This window comes from Scomber japonicus, chromosome 24, assembly GCF_027409825.1.
Source record: "Scomber japonicus isolate fScoJap1 chromosome 24, fScoJap1.pri, whole genome shotgun sequence".
Taxonomy (NCBI): domain Eukaryota; kingdom Metazoa; phylum Chordata; class Actinopteri; order Scombriformes; family Scombridae; genus Scomber; species Scomber japonicus.
In genome coordinates, this window is record NC_070601.1 from 18,095,107 (window position 1) to 18,116,365 (window position 21,259).

The 21,259-nt window shown below is 42.7% G+C and overlaps 1 protein-coding gene across 1 annotated transcript in view; it reads left to right on the forward strand.

Moving 5' to 3' along the window:
• The first annotated feature begins 403 nt into the window (after positions 1 to 403).
• Positions 404 to 21,259, forward strand: part of LOC128354053 (muscarinic acetylcholine receptor M4-like) — a 50,952-nt gene continuing 30,096 nt past the window's right edge. Inside the window, exon 1 of the mRNA XM_053314295.1 lies at positions 404 to 458. Coding sequence (XP_053170270.1) covers positions 404 to 458 — 55 coding nt within the window. The remainder of the gene's footprint in view (positions 459 to 21,259) is intronic.

The window sequence follows — 21,259 nt, forward strand, 5'->3', positions numbered from 1 at the left end:
TAATTAAGAAGTATAAGTGATTAGCTGTTGTTGATCTGTCCTGTATTGTCCTGTATTATTATTATTGTTATTATTATTATTATTATATATTCTCATGACAAACCGCCTTATTATTATAGCATCTATCCCCACAGAGGAAAATTGCAATATACAAATTGGTTAATACCATCTGACAAACCATAACAGAAGCGAGATCAACAACACAGGAGAACTCTGATTCTCCGGTAAACAGGAGAAGAGGGTTAAAAGGGGGGGGGGGGGCGCAGAATTTAAGAAGGACTATAGAAGGAATTTTGGTGCGACAGCTGGCGGAAAACTTGGGAAAAGGAAAAAAGAAGCAAAAGAGAAGAAGCAGAGAGATAAGGTCTCAGGTTGGCTGTAGGAGCTCCGCGCGCCATGCAACATGAGTAACGACAGTAACGGAGTTGGGGCGCTTCAGCCCCTCTGGAACTTAAATGGTGAGTGAAAGGCTTCATTCATTTTCTAAAGTGTTGACTTTGACCACATATTAATGCAGGTAGAGTTAAACAAAGGACAGCCGGTTAACTATGACCCTGAATATAACAGAATAAGCATAAACCTATTCATTGATTTGACAGTTACATAATGTGATATGCGTGAGGATACATTTGAGTCGTTGTAATTTATGCCATCCTAAAAAGTGAGTTGGAATTGGTATCTTGGTAACCTTTCACTACATACATTGTATATATACACACACATATATATATATATATATATATATAATCACCCAACAGCCTAAGAGAATTTAAAAATAAAATAAATATGCATAATAGAAATGCTTAAGAGAATATTAACAAATAAAAACAACATGAAGCAACCAGCAAAATAATATAGATTTTATAAAGCAACCTTGTTAACCAAATAATGGTGAACATGCTCACATCCTCCTCATGTAAACTGACAGGTTGAAGATGTGGGAAAGACAGTGTTGTTTCATTTGTTTTGAATCACAGTTAATTCACAATTAATTACTGTATTCATTTTCATCAGGTAAGTGATCATTTGATATTTGCATCATTTGTCAGCATTGTGTTTGAAAATATGAAATGGATATGGGGTTTTGTGTGTGATGGAGGGGTGTACAATGAGAGCAGCAGCTTCTGTTCAGAGCAGAGGAGGAAAACAATAACATGAGGGAAAAGGCGTGTAGGAAGACTGCAGGTGGTGAAGAAGGTTTTCAGAAATAAATAATAATAAATAATAAATAATAATAAACGTGTCCTTTCCTCCTTCCACTCCACTCCATCCTTCTTGTTTATGCTTTTCATTTTTTCCTCCTTGGTTCATGTATTCACTGGGATGCAAAAGCAACAAGGCATGAAATGCCAGAGAAATATGAGAGACATCAATGTCACTGTTTATTTAGCAGTTTGTATACAGTATGTGCATGTGTGTGTGTGCACTTGTGCATGTTGTAAGTAGGCAGTGCGTGTTTCACATCCCCCTCGGAGCACTTGATTGACATGTTGTGAGGATCCCACTGTGTTTGAGTGTGTGTTGTGAGAGACTCACAGACCGGAAGGGTAAAAGAGTTCTCACTCTAGCTAGAAGGTGGGAGGAGAGAAATATGGGACATTTGGTTTTGTAAAGCATTTAAAGACTCTCAGTGACCAGAGGCTGAAGTTGTTGGTGTTCTCTTTGTTTTGAGTCTGTATTTAATGCTGTTTTTGTATTAGATGGCACTGGGTCACATGATCCTTGTCTATGAACATAGTGGTCACTAATTTGTTGAGAAATGGCTACAAAAAAACAGTAAAAAGATTGCAGCCATCAGGAGAGAGCTTCCTTGTAGGGCACACAGCGCTGTGCATGAGCAGCATCACAGTTCTGATATGTTGACAATAGCAACAATATAACCAGCCAGCCAAATCATTTACATTTGGTCACTTAGTATATATGTTATAGTATAGGAATCATACTTAATGAAACATCTTAAACATGTGAAAATGTACATGTTGTGCCTGACTGTTTATGCTGCCCCAAACTATTTTACAAAATGCATGTAAAACAGAATGATTGACAGCTCTGAGTTCTGGATAAAACATCAGGGGGTTGATGTAACATTCTCCCTTTTCTCCTTTTTTTCTGATTCCTCCCCCTGTCTCCTCCCTTCCATCAGCAACTTGTCTATTCCCCTCGCCTCCCTCTCTTCAGCTCGTATGTCTCCTCTCATTCCTCTGCTATCTTAATTCTATCCTATTTACATTTTTGCACGTACATTATTGTGTTTTTGTATAAATTATTTTAGATGTGGGTGTGTATTACATGAATATATTGTAAAAAGGAAAATGTTTAGTTTGACTGAGCAGCATTGCGTGGAGCTGAAACTGTATGAGGTTTTATTTATCATGATCTTACAATGTTCTATATCATTTCACCTTAATCTAATAATTTATACCTCCACTACTATTGTTTTCACTGCACAACTTCACTCACTATAGACACAACATATTTAACTGGCATTTATATTAATTGTATGGCACAGCATGTTGATTTGTGGAGATTTTCTAATGAGCTCATTTTCCTTGTTACTTGATAACTACTGTGGTCAGTTTTGTATTTTTGTTGTAATAATGTTGTCTTTTCATTAGACATGGTACAATGTGTTTTAATTCCTTGTAGCCACTCAAAAACTCTTATTTTGCAGCAAATTCCATTCAGCCTCTCCTGTTCAGCATTGAAGATCCATGTTGAAGTTAAAGGGGTTCATAGCAAATAATGCATACATGTAACTGATCACAACAAGATTGCCAGGCAACCAGCGGAGACTCCAGGAAGTCATGTTTCCCCCTGGGCTATAAATAGTCTGACCCATAACCCCTTGTAAAACCACAAATTGTCATTTTTACACTATTTGTCTCATCTAATTCTTGGCAAAACAAGAAGTAGGCTAGTTCCCAACATGTTCAAATATTCCTACATGTATAAGTATTTATAAAACATCTCTTTAGTATAAAACAGTCACACATGCTTGAAATGTTGCTGTAAAAAGGTTGTACTCAGCTTTGTCTGGCTGTGGTCACTTTACAATCATGTGGTGAAGTCCACTGAGAGATTAGCTTTTAGGTGTATATGCAGAGGTTTTGGTTATTGGGTCCACCCTAACCCCCATCCCTTTGTACTATGATCCTCTTGGCAATTCTGTCTAGCCAACCTTTGTCCGCATGCTTAGTGCTCATGCTCATCAGTCATTAGTGTTAAGTTGGAAATCCTACAGTTCCTTTAAAGACTGTGTAAAGTGAATTCAGACTTTTTCTTCTAAACACATTAAATAGGTCATAAATGTATTTCTAAAAAAGGTGTAAAAAGCATTTCAACCATTTAGATTTGAATTGTGGAGCTAGGCTTCACAAACTGTGTTTCAAGATTTAACCATAAAATCACCATAATTAGCATAAACCCCCCCCTGCTGCTGTAGAGGTATAAATACATTCAGCACACACTACTACTACTACAGTCTACAGTTAGCCAGTTAGCTGAGTTAGCCTCCGAGTTAGCAGCAGAAAGCTCTCAGACGTAGCGTCCATGTTTCTGGTAGAGGTAGTGACTTTGATTGACAGGTGACACTTGGTAGGGGGCGGGGTTTCAGCGAACTCGGCGGACACTCCCACAGCGTTTGGGAGCAGAGAAAGAGGCTGAGTTTTACACAACTTTGAAGCCTAATTTCATGAATTTGGCGATTTTTTTTAATCATTCAAATTTGGCAGGGTGGTTAACAACACATTTTTCTGTGGTATGTCAAACTCAGAACACATATTTATTCTTACTTTACACGGACATTAAGATAAACACAATAAAATGCAGTCACTGGATCTGCATATCACACATTGCAATAGCGGCTTAAAACAGAGATAAACATCATAGAAATGTTTATTTTGTCATGTTCCTGGCACTGCTCCCTATTAAACTTTATGTCTGAATCTTCTCTCTGAGAGGTTGACATGTTCACTCCCATCTGACTGAGTCTGCAGACAGCTGTCAGAATCCATAGGTCAGCGCTCTGGTCATCTCTGGCAGGTTGTTGTTCTGTACCTTTCACATCATTTAGTAGTGTTAACTGACTGAGGGCTTCCCTGAATTTTTCTATCCATAAATGTTCAGCTTCTTCCTGTAGTGTGAGGAAGATCAGCTGCAAAATATTCCCATTGTTCAGCATGCTGGCAAGAAGCACTTGAAGCACTGCTGTGCCGATGTGATGTAGATCACTGTCATCCATTTGCAGCCTGCTAAATTTTAATTTCTGGCAGAAGGCTCCATATTTAACAAGTCTCTTGTCTCCATCCACATTATTTAAAACAGTGAGATGTGCTTACAAAAGCAATACTGCATATTGTTTCTTTTTCTTTTAAAAAGTACAATGGCACAAATTAATTTGATTTTGTACTAACGGTCACATGAAATAGATGTTTCATAATATGAAATATTATTTCATGGGGAAGGTTATCACTATACATCTATAAACACATATAAATGTATAATATATGCTTTCAACCGCATTTTATATTATAAACAATTTGCTAAATGTGTGTATACTCTGAATTCATGCTTAATGGGGGAATTAAAGTAAAGTCTTACCACATTACTCATTTAACAATGGCATCAGAAAACATGACCTTTTGGTTGATAAGGTGCTTGTTCAGTGATCATTTCCACATCCATACATCTACATATAGATAGTGTTTAAAGTGTCTTCTAGATTATGAAACATTTAGGAGGCTTCTGGTGCTTCTTTGATGGTTCTGAAAGGATTTACAGTCAAGTTGTGACACTGCTGCTGGCAATTATCATTTTTATTTCAGTCACTACTCTATTCCTTTTACCTCTCTTATTCTTCTGGACGATTTCTATTTGATGTATTCATCTGATGGATTCTGATCGTGTGCCTCCATGCTCCTCACTGGCTTTGACATACACCTTTTCTGTTGCTTGCTTCCATTTCCTTGGGTATGTTTTTTATTCATTGAAAACTACATATATGGAATTAATTGAACACCTTAATGAAGCCTTTACTGTGCCATCAGCAACCTTTGCAACCTGTAGTTGTGCCATCATCTTCTTACTCTGTTTCCACCCTGTATTGGCCTAGTTTTTGAGGATACTGTAGTTGCCATGTTGCATGTAGTGTGTGGCTGTGTGTGTGTGTCTGAATGTGTATGTGTCAGCCCCAGATGTTGTTGCTGGCACTTGCCCTGTGAGCTGGCACCAAAATAGGAACAGAGGGATGTAAAGTCGGAGGGAGAGGGTAGGATGCAGAGGGGCGATAGAGGAATTAGGGGGTAGTTGTTTGATGAGAAGCAAATGAGGATTTATGCCAACAGTTCAAAGCTGCAGAGAGAAAACGGATTGTGCTTACATGGCTGAAATTGTATTAATTCATTTAGCCATCATTAATTAAAAAAGACTATGGTGATCCTTAACAGGTCCTACATGTTTACCTGTTGTCTAGATAAACTCATTCCACAACACTGAATGAATCAACCCATCTGATGTGTTAGGTTTTATCTCAGTAACCTTGCAGTGATGAAATTGTAATGGAAAAGAGTAAAGGAAACAGTATTCATACAAGTTATTGCTGGTCATATTATCATTGGTATTATTATTTAGATTCATCATTTGTGATATCCTATATACACCTTATATTTAGATGTTGTGTACGCTTGGATAGTTATGTAAGCATGTTGTTTCACTCACTCCCAAAATTCAGGGTTTCTAATCTAGATCCTGGGGAACATAAGATGGTGCCTAAAAGTTTTCACTGTATAACTCACAGAAATAAAGACAACAGACAACAGACTCACTGTTTCTTCTGTATGAGTTTTTTGAGGACACAGACATAATACCCAGCATCATGCTGATGAAATGCAGATAAGGTCAGTTTCATTGGAAAAGCATCTGTGCAAATCTCGTAAGTGACAAAGAGGGAATTCAGTGCAAGAAATAATGCAACAAATCTAATCTGTCCTATTATAATTTGTACTGATGGAATTGTTAGCACTGATGTTAATCACAAAGCAACACATTAAAAGCATTAAGTGTATCCTGTCAAAATGACTCTGGAGGATGTAGGAACAAAACAGCACATTGTGGAATGTAAAAAATATGAGTGTGATGAACATTCCTAACCTAATGTGATGTAATGTGCATAATTTCTGGTGAATAAGGTGTAGGTCCAAAAGACCGAAAGGCAAGTTTCAGCTGCTAACGTTGTATGAGATGTGGCTTAGCTTTGACAGGTAAAGAAGAAACTTGTATGTAGGCACTGGGTGTTGAGCCTGCGAGGTATACTGCTAGGAGAATGACTCAGTGATAACTGCAGAAATCATGTAGCCTCTGTGTTGACCAGATTACAGTGCAGCAGTTCTGATTAGCATAGTTTAGACGCTTATGACATGCAGATTGTGGAGGGTTAAGACAACATTTACTTTGTCGATTAACAGATAAAAGGTCATCAATAGGAGCAGTGAGAAACGGGCAAAGAAACAAGCATAAGTAAAACCTGAAGACGTTCCTTTCCATTCTCAACACAATAGATTTTATGGATAGTTGGGTGCAGGTTCAAATGCAGTATGGCTAGTTGGGTCCGGTAATAGGTGAACAATCTCTGTCCTGGGTAGAAATGAGTGCTTAGAAAGGTTGTGCCACTTTCTGGTAGAAAGCAGAAGGGCAGAGAAGAGTGGCATGTGCCGTCATCTAGGTGTACTAGTGATGGTAGATGAAGGCAAGATGCATGGAAGAATAGTGGATGGAGTTGTGACATGGAGCTTTGGAAACAAAGGGAGTTTTCCTTTGTAGGAGTAGGAACCCTTTTCTTCTTGAAATTATGTTCATTAACTACTAAATTGCAATTACATTTCTAGCAAATTGTAATGCTGGCTCAATGTAATGAGAAAATGTTTAACATATTTGGAGAGTTGCAAAAATGTTGATACTGAATGTATTAGCAAAATGTTCAGTGATAGTGCAGTTCTTTTTTCTCAAAAATATCTCGTCCAGTTCTGATATGGTTTTGACTCTGAGTTCATCCTTTTTGAATCATCATGACTCTCACAGCAGCTGAGGACATACTCTCCTGGAGTCGGTCCAATACTAGAGATGTTCCGATACCATTTTTCCCTCCCGATACCGATACTTGTACAGTTCTTCGTCGCCTCTCTACAACAGCAGCTGCTGATGGCAGCACAGCGCAACTGTTTTAAGAGTAGCGAAGAAGAAGTGTGTCAGAGCTAACAGAGCTAACCAGTAAATAGAGTCCAATTTCTAATTACGCGGTATCGGATCGGTGCCTGGACTCCAGTACTCGCCGATACCTATGCCAGCATTTTTGGCAGTATCGGAGGCATTTCCACTTTGTAGTCACATTCATATTTATTCTCTATATTTGCACTAAATGTCACCTGATTTATATTGTTTGATGTATGTGCCTTGTTAGGTGACCTTGAGTGCTTTGAAAGGCGCCTTTAAATAAAATACATTATTATTATTATTATTGTTATTATTATTATTACCGATATTGGTATCGGAATCGGAACAACTCTATCCAATACACAGTCTTTCTGATTGGTAGGGTTACCTTATTAGTTTTGCGAGCTGGGCAGCAGTGAATGCAGCATAGGGGCTCCAGCCGAGGCATAGAAGACAAAGATGGCACAACATCGCCATGGAGGAGACCAATCTTATTGAACATTGCCTTTATGCCAACACTAATGGTGTAGGAATGTTCCCTAAGAAATACTCCCAGGAAGGACTGTTCATTTAGGCTCACACCCTTAGTCTGGAAAGAGCAACTGAAGACAATACAATGTTTTCCGGATGTTCTTTGTCATGGGATGGAGAATCTACCATGAATGACTGTCTACCTCTGTCTCTGTCTTGAGCGTCACCAAATATCCAGCATTGACCAATTTCTGTATTTCTGCATTGATTTGGCAGCCTTGTATTGTTGTCAGGATAGGCGTTGCTTGGTACTCCATAACAAGGAGCATAAAAGTACAAACAAGCAAACCACACAAATAGTTTTTTCCCCAGCAGGTGAAGGGCTGTCTGATCCTGTCTGGATCTAGTCATGAGCTTCTCATTGAAGCATGACATTATAGCCATCTGCCATAGTTTCAATTTCTTGGTGGAGCTTGACATTGAGTGGATCTGTCAATGTGAGGATGCAATGCTGATTTGGGCCAAGATGTTTGTCTAGTCTTGAAGGTCCCTGCAGAGTCCATCTGAGCCTTGTTGTAATGACTGCTGGCCCTCCAAGTGGTCTCAAGTTCAGCCGATGGTCTACTCCAATGAGCAGAAAAGGGCATACTCAAAGGATTCTATGGGTAGTTGTTGGGGTTGCTTTTACTGTTTTGGTAACAAGACTGCAAGGTAAGAATGAGGTGTGTCTGCTGAGGAAAACACCACATGCCTCCTCTAGCTTAATGTGATCCATCTGTATTTTATATTTAAACAGTTGTGTTTAAATATCTTTTAGGGGGCAGTAGATTACCCAGCATTATTTCTTTTGTCAGAATTCTGTGCTTGTGGTAGGATGTCTCAACGTGGTTTGCTGCTGGCCTGTGCATACCATGGAATAGTGGAGGTTTAGTCTGGTAGTGAGCAACAGAAAACCCCAAAGTTATTGTTTATTTGAAGGCTCTAAGAAGCAAAGCTGTAGGCCACAAGGCCATGGTGTCACTTAAGGGGTGCAATAATAATTAATCCTGAGGAAGAAAGACAGTCAATGATGGCTGGAGAAAGTTGCCAGCTTGCAATGAAGGTTCACTTCTGCTCTGTTACTGGGATTTTGACACTTGACTCCATTGCCCCTTAAAAAAGATAGTAAAACAAAAGGGCATTTTGGTCAGGCTGACAAAAAGCCATAACCCAAATATCCATGTATTGCTATCAGGGATGCTCGATATTGACTTTTCTGCTGATATCCGATATTCCGATATTGTCCAACTCTTAATTTCCAATACCGATATCCCCAATACTGATATATGACGGCTGTTAGGTAACAACATAACATATCTCCTATTGTTGAATTAACACATTATGCCTAATTTTATTGTGATGCCCCACTGGATGCAAACATAAATGCAACATGGCTTTCCAAATGTAAACATTGTCTGTGCAAAATAAGTGTTTATTATGCTGCTTTGCAGTCATTGCAAATTCCAAATTTACAATGTGTAGGACACACTTGGAAATAGTTCCAAACCACAGACATAAGCCACGTTTCTGGAGGCGGGACCTTTACAGGAGTGTCCTCTCACTCAGTTCTCTCAGCTGTTGTGTCTCCAGCAGAGTAGGACCCAGATAGGACCCAGATAGGACCCAGATAGGACCCATCGGACTCTGACGGTGACGTCACAGAGGCGACTCGTCGAAAACATAACAGAGAAAATGACGATGAGGAGGTAAACCTAATTTCTGTTTGTGTTTGGGATTCTCTTCCCGTGGTGCAATAAAAAGTCAAAATAAATATTATACGTAAAAACTATAGAATACTTTAAGAGCTATTTACACCCACACACACATATTGCATATGTTGTATTGAGGTAGATGTTAGATACTGTTAGTTGCATTGGTTGTGCGATGGTTTACAAGGTGCTGTGGGAGTTAATTGTTCAGGAGCCTGATTGCCCAAGGATAAAAAGTCTTTCTGAGCCAGTTTGTTCAGCTCCTCAAGACCCTGTATCTTCTGCCGGAGGGTTGAAGTTTGAAGAGGCCTTGGCCGGAGTGAGATGGGTCAGACAAGATCTTCCTTGCCCTGTTAAGCCTCCGAGAGTCTGCAATGTCCTCCAGGGAGGGCAGGGGGCAGCCGATGATTTTTTTTGTGCCAACTTAATGACCCCTTGAAGGGTTTTTCTGTCTTTGGCTGTTCGGCAGGATGGTGTTGAACGCCGATCTAAAATCCACAAAAAGTATCTGTCATAATGCCTTGAATTTAGACCCAAAAATGCAGAACACTGACTCAGATAGTTCACACAAACCAGGTTTATTTTTGGGCACAGAGGTCAAAGCAGAGGGAATCCAGAGCCAAGTAGATGAATGGAATATAGTCCAGTACTGGTTCTGAGCTGAGGTTCTGTGGAGGCAACTGAGAGCAGGGGAGATGTGCTGGAGAACTTAGGCAGAGCGGAGTTCAGGAAACCAGGAGTGAGGCAGGATGGTGGCTGAAGAACGGGATTCTGCACACAGAGAGACAGGTAAGCAAACTGAAAAGAATGAGAATGAGACACGTTTACACGTGCCCGGCTATTTTCATAAACGGATATTTCATCCTCTCCGTTTACAAAAAAAAAAACTGCGTGCACACCAGTCCGTTTTCAGAAAAGTTTCCGTTTATATACCGTGTATATATGCCGTCAAGAGCAGCTCAATCCCACGTTAGCCAATCAGAATCCCGCATAGCAACAACAACAACAACAACAACAACAACAACAACAACATCACCTTATACAGTCTATGTACAACACTTGTATTTGCAAATGCCAACAAATACAAATGGATTGCACCAGCATAAATGTGACCGCTATTCTGCATCCATGATCACCATAGATTATAAACATAGACTGTATATAAGAAATGGACGTAACATCCGTGACGTCACCCATTGGTTTGTGGACTGCTGCTCGGATTTAACCCAGGAGCAGTTTCTGTCTCACAATCTGCCGTCGGCTCTTCAAATCTCCGTTTTTCTCTGTTTACATGCAAACGTGCAAACAGAGTTTTCATAAATCTCCACTCTGGCCGGAGTTTGTAAAAAGCATCGTTTTCAGGGGCCAATTCTCCATTTGCGTCTAAACGGAGGGTGCTAACGATGGTTAATGTCTCCGTTTTTTAAAAATAACCAGGTACGTATAAACGGGGCCTGAGAAGGTGCCAAGGCACAATACCACATAGGTAAACTGACAATCTGGCGAGGAATGGAGTGCAAGACTGGCCCTTAAATACTGTGATTGGTGGTAAAGGTTTGATTGCTGATAGAAGGCAGGTGTGCAGATAGCAGGTGTGTAGATTGCTGAGGAGAACTTCGACTCCACCCAGCTCGAGGCCAACCTCCAATGGGGACCAGGAAAACTAAACAGAAAACACTCCCACAAAAGGGGAGGAAAAAGAGGGAACAAAAAGGAAAAATACAGGGATCCTGACAGCATCCTGACATAGTTCCCCTTTTTCTCCATGTGGAGAACAGTGGTGACAGGAACGATGGTGGCTGCTTTCAGGCAGGGTGGGAAAAGTGAAAAACTAAAATACAGAGAGAGGTGGGATCTGCATATGATTATAGTTCTGTAAAAGGCCATCCACACTAAGAATAACTATAACTTTAAAGATAACAATGTTTGTTCACACTATGAACGTCCTATAAACAGCAGTGTCAACCTTGCTCTATGCGCTCCAGCTGTTTCAGTAGCTAATGAAAATAGATAGACCTGTTACTGCTGTATGCTGTACAGAAAAAGTTAAAAACAAAACCAGGCGGGTTCACCGGCGGGTGCTGATTCAGTGTGTTGATCAGAAGTATTTCAGACACTAGTTGCTGTGATCTTTCAGTATTTACAGACAAAACTGACCTGACTGACAGCAGAACATGTTGAAGCGCGATATGTAAACATGCACAGATGAGCAGCTTTCATTGAACTGTGGCAGACACACAGTATGAGCACAGATCTGAAGCCTAAAAGATTCACTAGATTTGTTATTTTTTCACTGGATGGAACAGAGGATGATGCTTTGTTTTTGGGACTCGAGTAAGCATACAGATACACATTGTATTAAATATGTAAAGTTACTTTGTTCTTTTAAATTGAATTGACGCCCGTGTAGATCGGAATTGCACTGGGCTGGATGTGGTGGAAATTGTTGAGTTAAAGTGCTCTGCCTTCTAAGCCCCTCCCCACAGAGGAAAGTTTAAAGTTTGAGTTGAACAGGCTTGTCTTAGCTCACAGTCTCTATGATACTGGCTCTGACCCTTGCACCTTTTGGGTTTATGGTGTAGTTCTTCCTGTATAGTCTGCTGGGTTGCCTGGGTGAAATTCTCAAAGGCTGCAAGGACAATTGATTTTAATAATTCCAGCTATTGTGCAGCAGGTGCCAGTGAAGTAGTCTGGAAAGTCTTTAAGGACTGATCACAAGGAGCAACCTGGGACTTTAGTTGCTGTGGCAGCACTACAGTGCAGTGGTTTCAAGGTTGTAACTGCCTTGCAGCTGATGTAAATCCAAAAGTAGGTGACTCTTTTCCAGCTCTCCACCTTTTGTCCATCCTCTACTTCTGCATTAGTCTTACCAGAGGAGACAACATAAGATGTGTTGGTGCATTTCCTTTAGCTCCCAGATGTAAAAGTGTAACTCACTGGGTTCATCTAGTGTGCTCTGTGCAGTACTCTCTCAGGAGCCTGACAGTTGCCAGTGGTGAGGGGTGTCTTCCCAACATCGCCCTCCAGGAGTGACTGGTCATCCTCTTCCTGTCTACGTCTATACTGTGCCACCTGTGTTACTGAATGAGAGGATTTGTACTTTAAAGGTCAAATTCAAAGTCCTCAAGATGACTTGGCAACTGGGTCAGTCCGATCGCTTGCTTAGGGTCCATATCTCCATTGTAGATGGCCTCAATAAAATACAGGGAGGGAACGGGATAATTGTGCAAAATTACCAGTGCTACTACTAAAATTACTCCTACTACTACTGCACTGCATAACAATGTTGAATAAATAAAGGATAGGCTATTGGGAAGTTGAGTTCAATAGCACAGACATTGATGTTTGAAAGGCATTATCCAAAATCTTGCCGCAGTGGCCTAATGGCCTATGGTGCTTATTGGTTCCTTTTCCTTTTTCAGGCCTTTGCAACAGGAAACAAAACACATTTGAATGTTGTTTTCAATTATGAGAGAAATATGTATGTCATGTGAGTTGGACAATGGACATTTCAAAAACTCAGGAATCACTGTTTAGATTTGCTGGTGACTTGAAGTTGTGGTCACTCACTTCCTAAAAGTCAACTATTTCACTTTGATACCAAAAGGGATTTTAACAGTGAATGTGTCAAATAGAATAGGTAATGTTGCTAGTATTCATACACATACAGTACATACACACACACACACACACACACACACACACACACATCCTCTTGCAAGCGCAAGCACAACCATACCCACACAAAGCACTACTGGCCCTGCACCATGAAGTATGGATTGGCAACGCTATAATATGCCTGGGGCTGTAAAACAAACTCTATCTCCCTCCCTCCTTCCCTCTGTGGCTCTCTCTCTCTCCAACACACGCAGACACACACAGACCAACAACAACAACAACAACAACAAACACACAACACTTTTAAAATTCAAAGTGGAACAAGAACAAACAAGTGGTGAAAAACAGGGCAAAAGAGAGATGCAGTGATGAGAAGAAAGGAAGATGAGTGTCAGAGAGAGACAGAAAGAGAGAAAGAGCACATTCTTGACTCACTCACTTGTTAGACTTCCTCTGACCTAAGTCTAATTTAATACAATTCATCATGTTTTAATAACTGTTAAAAAATGATATTCTTAAAACAGGCATCCAGATGGACAAATTATGTAAGAGTTATTATTTAAATATCCCCATGTGAAAACGTCATCTGCACTTGACCACCCTTTTTAGAAGCAGTGGACATCCACAGGGCAGTTCCTTTGGACCAACTCTAAGGGCTAAGGGCCATGACTTGATCAGTGGCATTGGATGAAGTCTTCCTAACGCTTGTCTTTGGATGCCAGAAAAGCAGACCACCTGCTTTTGCCACTTATCGATCTTGCCATCCACCCAACCTGCCACCTCAAAACATGGACATTTGTACCTTACATAGAAATATTAGATGGTGTCAGTCATTCAAACATGGTGTAGCCATGAAATATGCTTACAATTGAAAGACATTAGTTTCAAAGTCGTGCTGAGTGTCATGAAAGAACTGTAAAATGTGTGTCCATGTGCATAAATGTACAGATTAGACTTCACAAGCATTTACAAATTGGGTTGCAGGAAAACGTGCACTCCTGACACTTCGATTATTGCAAATGTAGCAATTTTATATGTTTGTGTCAAGTAATACCAATGCCAAGCAATGCAGGGCCAGAATCGCCAATATCAATACCAATACTTCTGATTATTAAAAAGCAGCATGTACTTTCATGTATGGGGGAGCAGTGTCATGATTTATGTCATGATTTGAATCCCAATACATTTTCATCACAGCTAAATGATTGGCCCATGTTTGATTCCTCACTGAAGCTTGTGGTTTCTTTTTTTTTTTTAATTCCATTAAAATAATTTATTCAGATAACATGTTTCAATTGGCTGAATATATTGTTTTAATGTCTAAATATAGTCTATAATGATGAGCAATTACAGTTTTAAAATGTAATAATAACCAATGCTTAACATTCCATTTGACTTAAGTATTAATTTCACAACTATACACTATATAGTTGGATATTCTTTGCCTCTCTGAAAAGGCTTTGCCAGTGAAGTCTGTTCCTGTGGCAGCAGTCTGTCTGAGGCTCCCCCTCTCTTCTTTTCTCTTGCAGTTCTTTTTCTCATGGTTTTTCATGTATTTAAATAAATTGCTTGTGTTGCCACAGTAATGAACAGCCTTTCTACATACTTTGCAGTTTGCAACATTTTCATTGTTAGCTGTAAAATAGCTCTACACAATGCTTCTCTTTGGTTCAGTCATCACTTCATTCATGTGTTGGATTGGTGCCTGTAGTTATGGTGTGTACCATGATATGCTGCACGCTGCATATGTTTGTTGTTTGAGTGCACACACAGTGGAGAGACAAAGAATGCATGCACTAAGATGTGTTCATTGTTCGTGATAATAGAATGTTGCACTGACAGTTCTACTCTTTGATGAAATGGGTGTAATGTAGAATAAAGAAACTGAAACTGGCATTGATCTTCATAAACAAAACGTAGTATTGATGTTTTGGGATTGATCCACCCGCCCCTAGTGGTTACAGAAGGCAGATAATGGCTAAAATGTGCAGTGTTGTGTTGCCTCTGTATATTTTTTTTACTTTTCAGGTTGTCAAGTGTTAAGGTGTTACGCACCTTTCAGAACACAAGAGTACAGGACACACTTAGATAAGAGAAGATAAGATAAGATATTTCTTTATTAGTCCCACAATGGGGAAATGTGCAGTGTTACAGCAGCAAGTGAACAGTAAAAATGGAAGAGCATCAATAAGAAAGAATAAAGAAGGTTACATGAAGTTGATAAATTATGAAAATTAAGTATTTGACTTTACTTACTGTAGACAATAGAAGTGTTTAAATCAATATGCAAAACATTAACACTAACAAATATGTTGATGTTATTTTGAGCAATTATGTTGAATTCAAAAGTTTATGGCTGCAGGTTTGTTTATCACTCTGCCATGCCTCAACCTACAGTGATAGTCAAAGGTTCCGTCAGGGTTTTTCTTTATTTTTACCATTTTCTACATTCTACATCTTCTACATTTCTACATATAGAGAAGACAGCAAACCTATGAAATAACACATTAGGAATTATGTAGTAATTTAAAAAGTGCTAAAATAATAAAAATATGTTTCATATTTTAGATTCCTAAAAGTAACAACCTTTTACTTTGATAACTGCTTTGAACACTGTTGACAATATCTTAACCAGCTTGATTAGGTTGTTGCCTGAGATGGTTTTTGTTAACAAGTTTGGTTTGTCACACACACTTTCTGTTTTTGGAATTTGTCGACTGTTCTGTTGCGTTGGTATACAGCAAGTAGCCCCATTTTATTACTGTAGCAATCAATATTATGGCAAGACCTGCTTAATGTAGTAAAAAAACGACTATCGTCTATCATTAAGACATGATGGTCAGTCATTTCGGAACATTTGAAAAACTAACCATCAGACACTGTGGTGAAACTGGTTGTCATGGAAAGAACAACCAAGAGTTACCTTTGCTACAGAGGATGCATTACCTGTCATTAGAGTTACCAGCCTCAGAAATCCCCAATTAGTGGCACCTCAGATTAGAGCCCACATCAGTGCTCCAGAGTTCCAGTAGTAGACACATTTCGACATCAACTGTTTGAAGAAGACGGTGTGAATCAGGCCTTCATGGTCAAATTGCTGCAAAGAAACCACTGCTGAAGGACATCAATAAGAAGAATAGAATTGCTTCAGTCAGGAAACACAAGAAATAGTCATCAGACCAGTAGAAATCTGTACCTTAGTCTGATGAGTCCAAATGTCCATTCATCCATCCATCCTCTTCCGCTTATCCGGGGTCGGGTCGCGGGGGCAGCAGCCTAAGCAGGGAAGCCCAGACTTCCCTCTCCCCAGCCACTTCGTCCAGCTCTTCCCGGGGGATCCCGAGGCGTTCCCAGGTCAGCCGAGAGACATAGTCTCTCCAGCGTGTCCTGGGTCTTCCTCTGGGTCTCCTACCGGTGGGACGTGCCCTGAACACCTCACCAGGGAGGCGTCCGGGAGGCATCCTGACTAGATGCCCGAGCCACCTCATCTGGCTCCTCTCTACGTGGAGGAGCAGCGGGTCTACTCCGAACTCCCTCCGGATAACTGAGCTTCTCACCCTATCTCTAAAGGAGAGTCCAGCCACCCTACGGAGGAAGCTCATTTCAATCTTTATCAATCTTTATTTGTATAGCGCCAAATCACAACAAAGTTATCTCAAGGCACTTTACACATAGAGCAGGTTCTAAACCGAACTCTTCAGGTTTTAACTTTAAAGAGACCCAACATTCCCACATGAGCAACAGTGGCGAGAAAAAAACTCCCTTTTAACAGGAAGAAACCTCAGAACCAGACTCAGAAGTGGGCGGACATCTGCCTCGACCGGTTGGGGTTGAGAGGAGAGAAAGGAAAGATAGAGGAGAGAAGCACAATGAAAATCAACAATGGAGCCAGATGGTCCGGGACTGGAATCCGTCATCCGGACCTCTACAGGCCCAGATTACCTGTGAGACGAGAAAGCAGAGCCAGAAACCAGAAACCAGAAAGACAACTCCGGGGAAGAAGTTCAGGTTATTGAATGCATTAATAGAACATGAATGTTAATGGATATAGATGGATGGATAGAGAGAGAGAGAGGGAGGAGGAGAGAGAGGCCCAGTGCATCATGGGGGTGGGGTCCCCCGGCAATCTAAGCCTATGGCAGCATAAGTTAAGAGCTCAAAGAGCCCTAACTATAAGCTTTATCAAAAAGGAAAGTTTTAAGCCTACTCTTAAATGTAGGGAGGGTGTCTGCCCCCCGGACCAAATCTGGAAGATGGTTCCACAGGAGAGGAGCCTGATAGCTGAAGGCTCTACCTCCTGTTCTACTTTTAGAGATACTAGGAACCACAAGTAGACCTGCATGCTGGGAGCGCAGTCTTCTAGTAGGTACATAAGGTACTATCAGTTCTTTGAGATATGATGGGGCCTGACCATTGAGAGCTTTGAAGGTGAGGAGGATTATTTTGAATTCTATTCTGAATTTTACGGGGAGCCAATACAGTGAAGCCAAGATGGGAGTAATGTGACCTCTCTTTCTAGTTTTTGTCAGAACACGGGCAGCTGCATTCTGGACCAGCTGGAGAGTCTTTAGAGACTTGTTAGGGCAGCCTGATAATAATGAATTGCAGTAGTCCAGCCTAGAAGTAACAAATGCATGGACTAGTTTTTCAGCATCATTTTGAGACAGGATATGTCTAATTTTTGCAATATTACGCAGATGAAAGAAGGCAGTCCTTGAAATTTGTTTTATGTGGGAATTAAAGGACAAATCCTGATCAAAGGTTCCTTACAGTGGAGCTGGGGGCCAGAGTAATGCCATCCAGAGTAATTATGTCGTTTGATAGTGAATTTCTAAGGTGTTTAGGGCCAACAATAACTTCAGTTTTTTCTGAGTTTAATAACAAGAAGTTGCAGGTCATCCAGGCCTTTATGTCCTTAATGCATTTTTGTAGTTTAGTTAGTTGGTTAGTTTCATTTGGCTTTATTGATAGATATAATTGAGTATCATCTGCATAACAATGAATATTTATTGAGTGATTCCGGATAATGTTTCCTAAGGGAAGCATATATAAGGAGAATAGTATTGGTCCAAGCACTGAGCCTTGAGGAACACCATGTGTAACTTTTGTTTGCATGGAGGATTTATCATGAATATTTACAAACTGAAATCTATCAGATAGATATGATTTACACCATTTCAATGCTATTTCTTTAATACCAATTAAATGTTCAAGTCTCTGCAACAGAATTTGATGATCAATAGTATCAAAGGCAGCACTAAGGTCTAACAGGATGAGGACAGAGAGAAGTCCATTGTCTGATGAGGTTAAAAGGTCATTTGTAACTTTTACCAGTGCAGTCTCTGTGCTATGATGAGCTCTAAATCCAGACTGATTTCGGCCGCTTGTACCCGCGATCTTGTTCTTTCTACCCAAAGCTCATGACCATAGGTGAGGGTAGGAACGAAGATCGACTGGTAAATCGAGAGCTTCGCCTTTCGGCTCAGCTCTCTCTTCACCACGACGGATCTGTGCAGAGTCCGCATTACTGCAGACGCCGCACCGATCCGCCTGTCGATCTCACGCTCCATCCTTCCCTCACTCATTAACAAGACCCCGAGGTACTTGAACTCCTCCACTTGAGGCAGAATCTCATCCCCGACCCGAAGAGTGCACTCCACCCTTTTCCGGTTGAGGACCATGGCCTCGGATTTGGAGGTGCTGATTCTCATCCCGGCAGCTTCACACTCGGCTGCGAACCGATCCAGTGAGAGCTGGAGGTCACGGTCTGATGAAGCCAACAGGACCACATCATCTGCAAAAAGAAGTGACTCGATCCTGAGGTCACCAAACCGGACCCCCTCCACACCCTGGCTGCGCCTAGAAATCCTGTCTATAAAAATTATGAACAGGATCGGTGACAAAGGGCAGCCCTGGCGGAGTCCAACTCTCACTGGAAACAAATCCGACTTATTGCCGGCAATGCGGACCAAGCTCTGGCACCGGTCATACAGGGAACGGACGGCCCTTATCAGGGGGTCCGATACCCCATAATCCCGGAGAACCCCCCACAGGATTTCCCGAGGGACACGGTCGAATGCCTTCTCTAAGTCCACAAAACACATGTGGACTGGTTGGGCAAACTCCCATGCACCCTCAAGGATACTGCAGAGGGTATAGAGCTGGTCCACTGTTCCACGGCCCGGACGAAAACCACACTGCTCCTCCTGAATCCGAGGTTCGACTATCCGACGGACCCTCCTCTCCAGCACCCCCGAATAGACCTTACTGGAGGCTGAGGAGTGTGATTCCCCTGTGATTGGAACACACCCTCCGGTCCCCCTTCTTAAAAAGAGGGACCACCACCCCAGTCTGCCAATCCAGAGGCACTGCCCCCGATGTCCATGCGATGCTGCAGAGTCGTGTCAACCATGACAGCCCCACAACATCCAGGGCCTTGAGGAACTCGGGGCGGATCTCATCCACCCCCGGGACCCTGCCACCGAGGAGCTTTTTAACCACCTCGGCGACCTCCACCCCAGAGATAGGAGAGCCCACACCCGAGTCCCCCGGTCCTGCTTCCTTACCGGAAGGCGTGTCGGTGGGATTGAGGAGGTCTTTGAAGTATTCCTTCCACCGATCCACAACGTCCCGAGTCGAGGTCAGCAGCGCACCGTCCCCACCGTACACAGTGTTTACGGTGCACTGCTTCCCCCTCCTGAGACGCCGGATGGTGGTCCAGAATCTCTTCGAAGCCGTCCGGAAGTCTTTTTCCATGGCCTCACCGAACTCCTCCCATGTCCGGGTTTTTGCCTCAGCGACCGCCCTAGCTGCGCTCCGCTTGGTCTGCCGGTACCTGTCTGCTGCCTCCGGAGTCCTACAGCCCAAAAAGGCCCTATAGGACTCCTTCTTCAACTTGACGGCAGCCCTTACCGCCGGTGTCCACCAGCGGGTTCGGGGATTGCCGCCCCGACAGGCACCAACCACCTTGCGGCCACAGCTCCGGTCAGCCGCCTTAACAATGGAGGCACGGAATATGGCCCACTCGGACTCAATGTCCCCCGCCTCCCCCGGTACATGGTCGAAGCTCTCCCGGAGGTGGGAGTTGAGTTGAGTTCCCAGCAGACCCTCACAATGCGTTTGGGCCTGCCAGGTCTGACCGGCATCCTCCCCCACCATCGGCGCCAACTCACCACCAGGTGGTGATCAGTTGACAGCTCCGCCCCTCTCTTCACCCGAGTGTCCAAGACATGTGGCCGCAAGTCCGACGACACGACTACAAAGTCAATCATTGAACTGCGGCCTAGGGTGTCCTGGTGCCAAGTGCACATATGGACACCCTTATGCTTGAACATGGTGTTCGTTATGGACAATCTGTGACGAGCACAGAAGTCCAATAACTGAACACCGCTTGGGTTCAGATCGGGGGGGCCGTTCCTCCCAATCACACCCTTCCAGGTCTCACTGTCGCTACCAATATGGGCGTTGAAGTCCCCCAGCAGAACGAGGGAATCCCCAGAGGGAGTGTTTTCCAGCACCCCCTCCAAGGAGTCCAAAAAGGCAGGATACTCTGAGCTGCTGTTTGGGCCATAGGCACAAACAACAGTCAGGATCCGTCCCCCCACCCGAAGGCGGAGGGAGGCTACCCTCTCGTCTACTGGGGTTTTCCCCAGTAGACGAGAGGGTAGCCTCCCTCCCTCCCTCCAACATACAGCCGGGGGGCAATAAGTATTTCCACCCCTGCCCGGCGCCTCTCACCAGTGGCAACTCCAGAGTGGACGAGAGTCCAACCCCTCTCGAGGAGACTGGTTCCAGAGCCCTTGCTTTGCGTCGAGGTGAGGCCGACTATATCTAGCCGGAACTTCTCAACCTCACGCACCAGCTCAGGCTCCTTCCCCACCAGAGAGGTGACGTTCCACGTCCCTAGAGCTAGCTTCTGCAGCCAAGGATCGGACCGCCAAGGTCCCCGCCTTCGGCTGCTGCCCAGCTAACACTGCACCCGACCCCTTTGGCCCCTCTCACTGGTGGTGGGTCTGTGGGAGTGGGGTCCCATGTCCCTTCTTCGGGCTATGCCCGGCCGGGCCCCATGGGTGAAGGTCCGGCCACCAAGCGCTCGCCTCCGAGCCCCACCCCCAGGCCTGGCTCCAGGGGGGGGCCCCGGTGACCCGCGTCCGGGCAAGGGACACGAAATACCAATTATGTTGCTCGTCATTGGGGTTTTCTGAGCTACCTTTTGT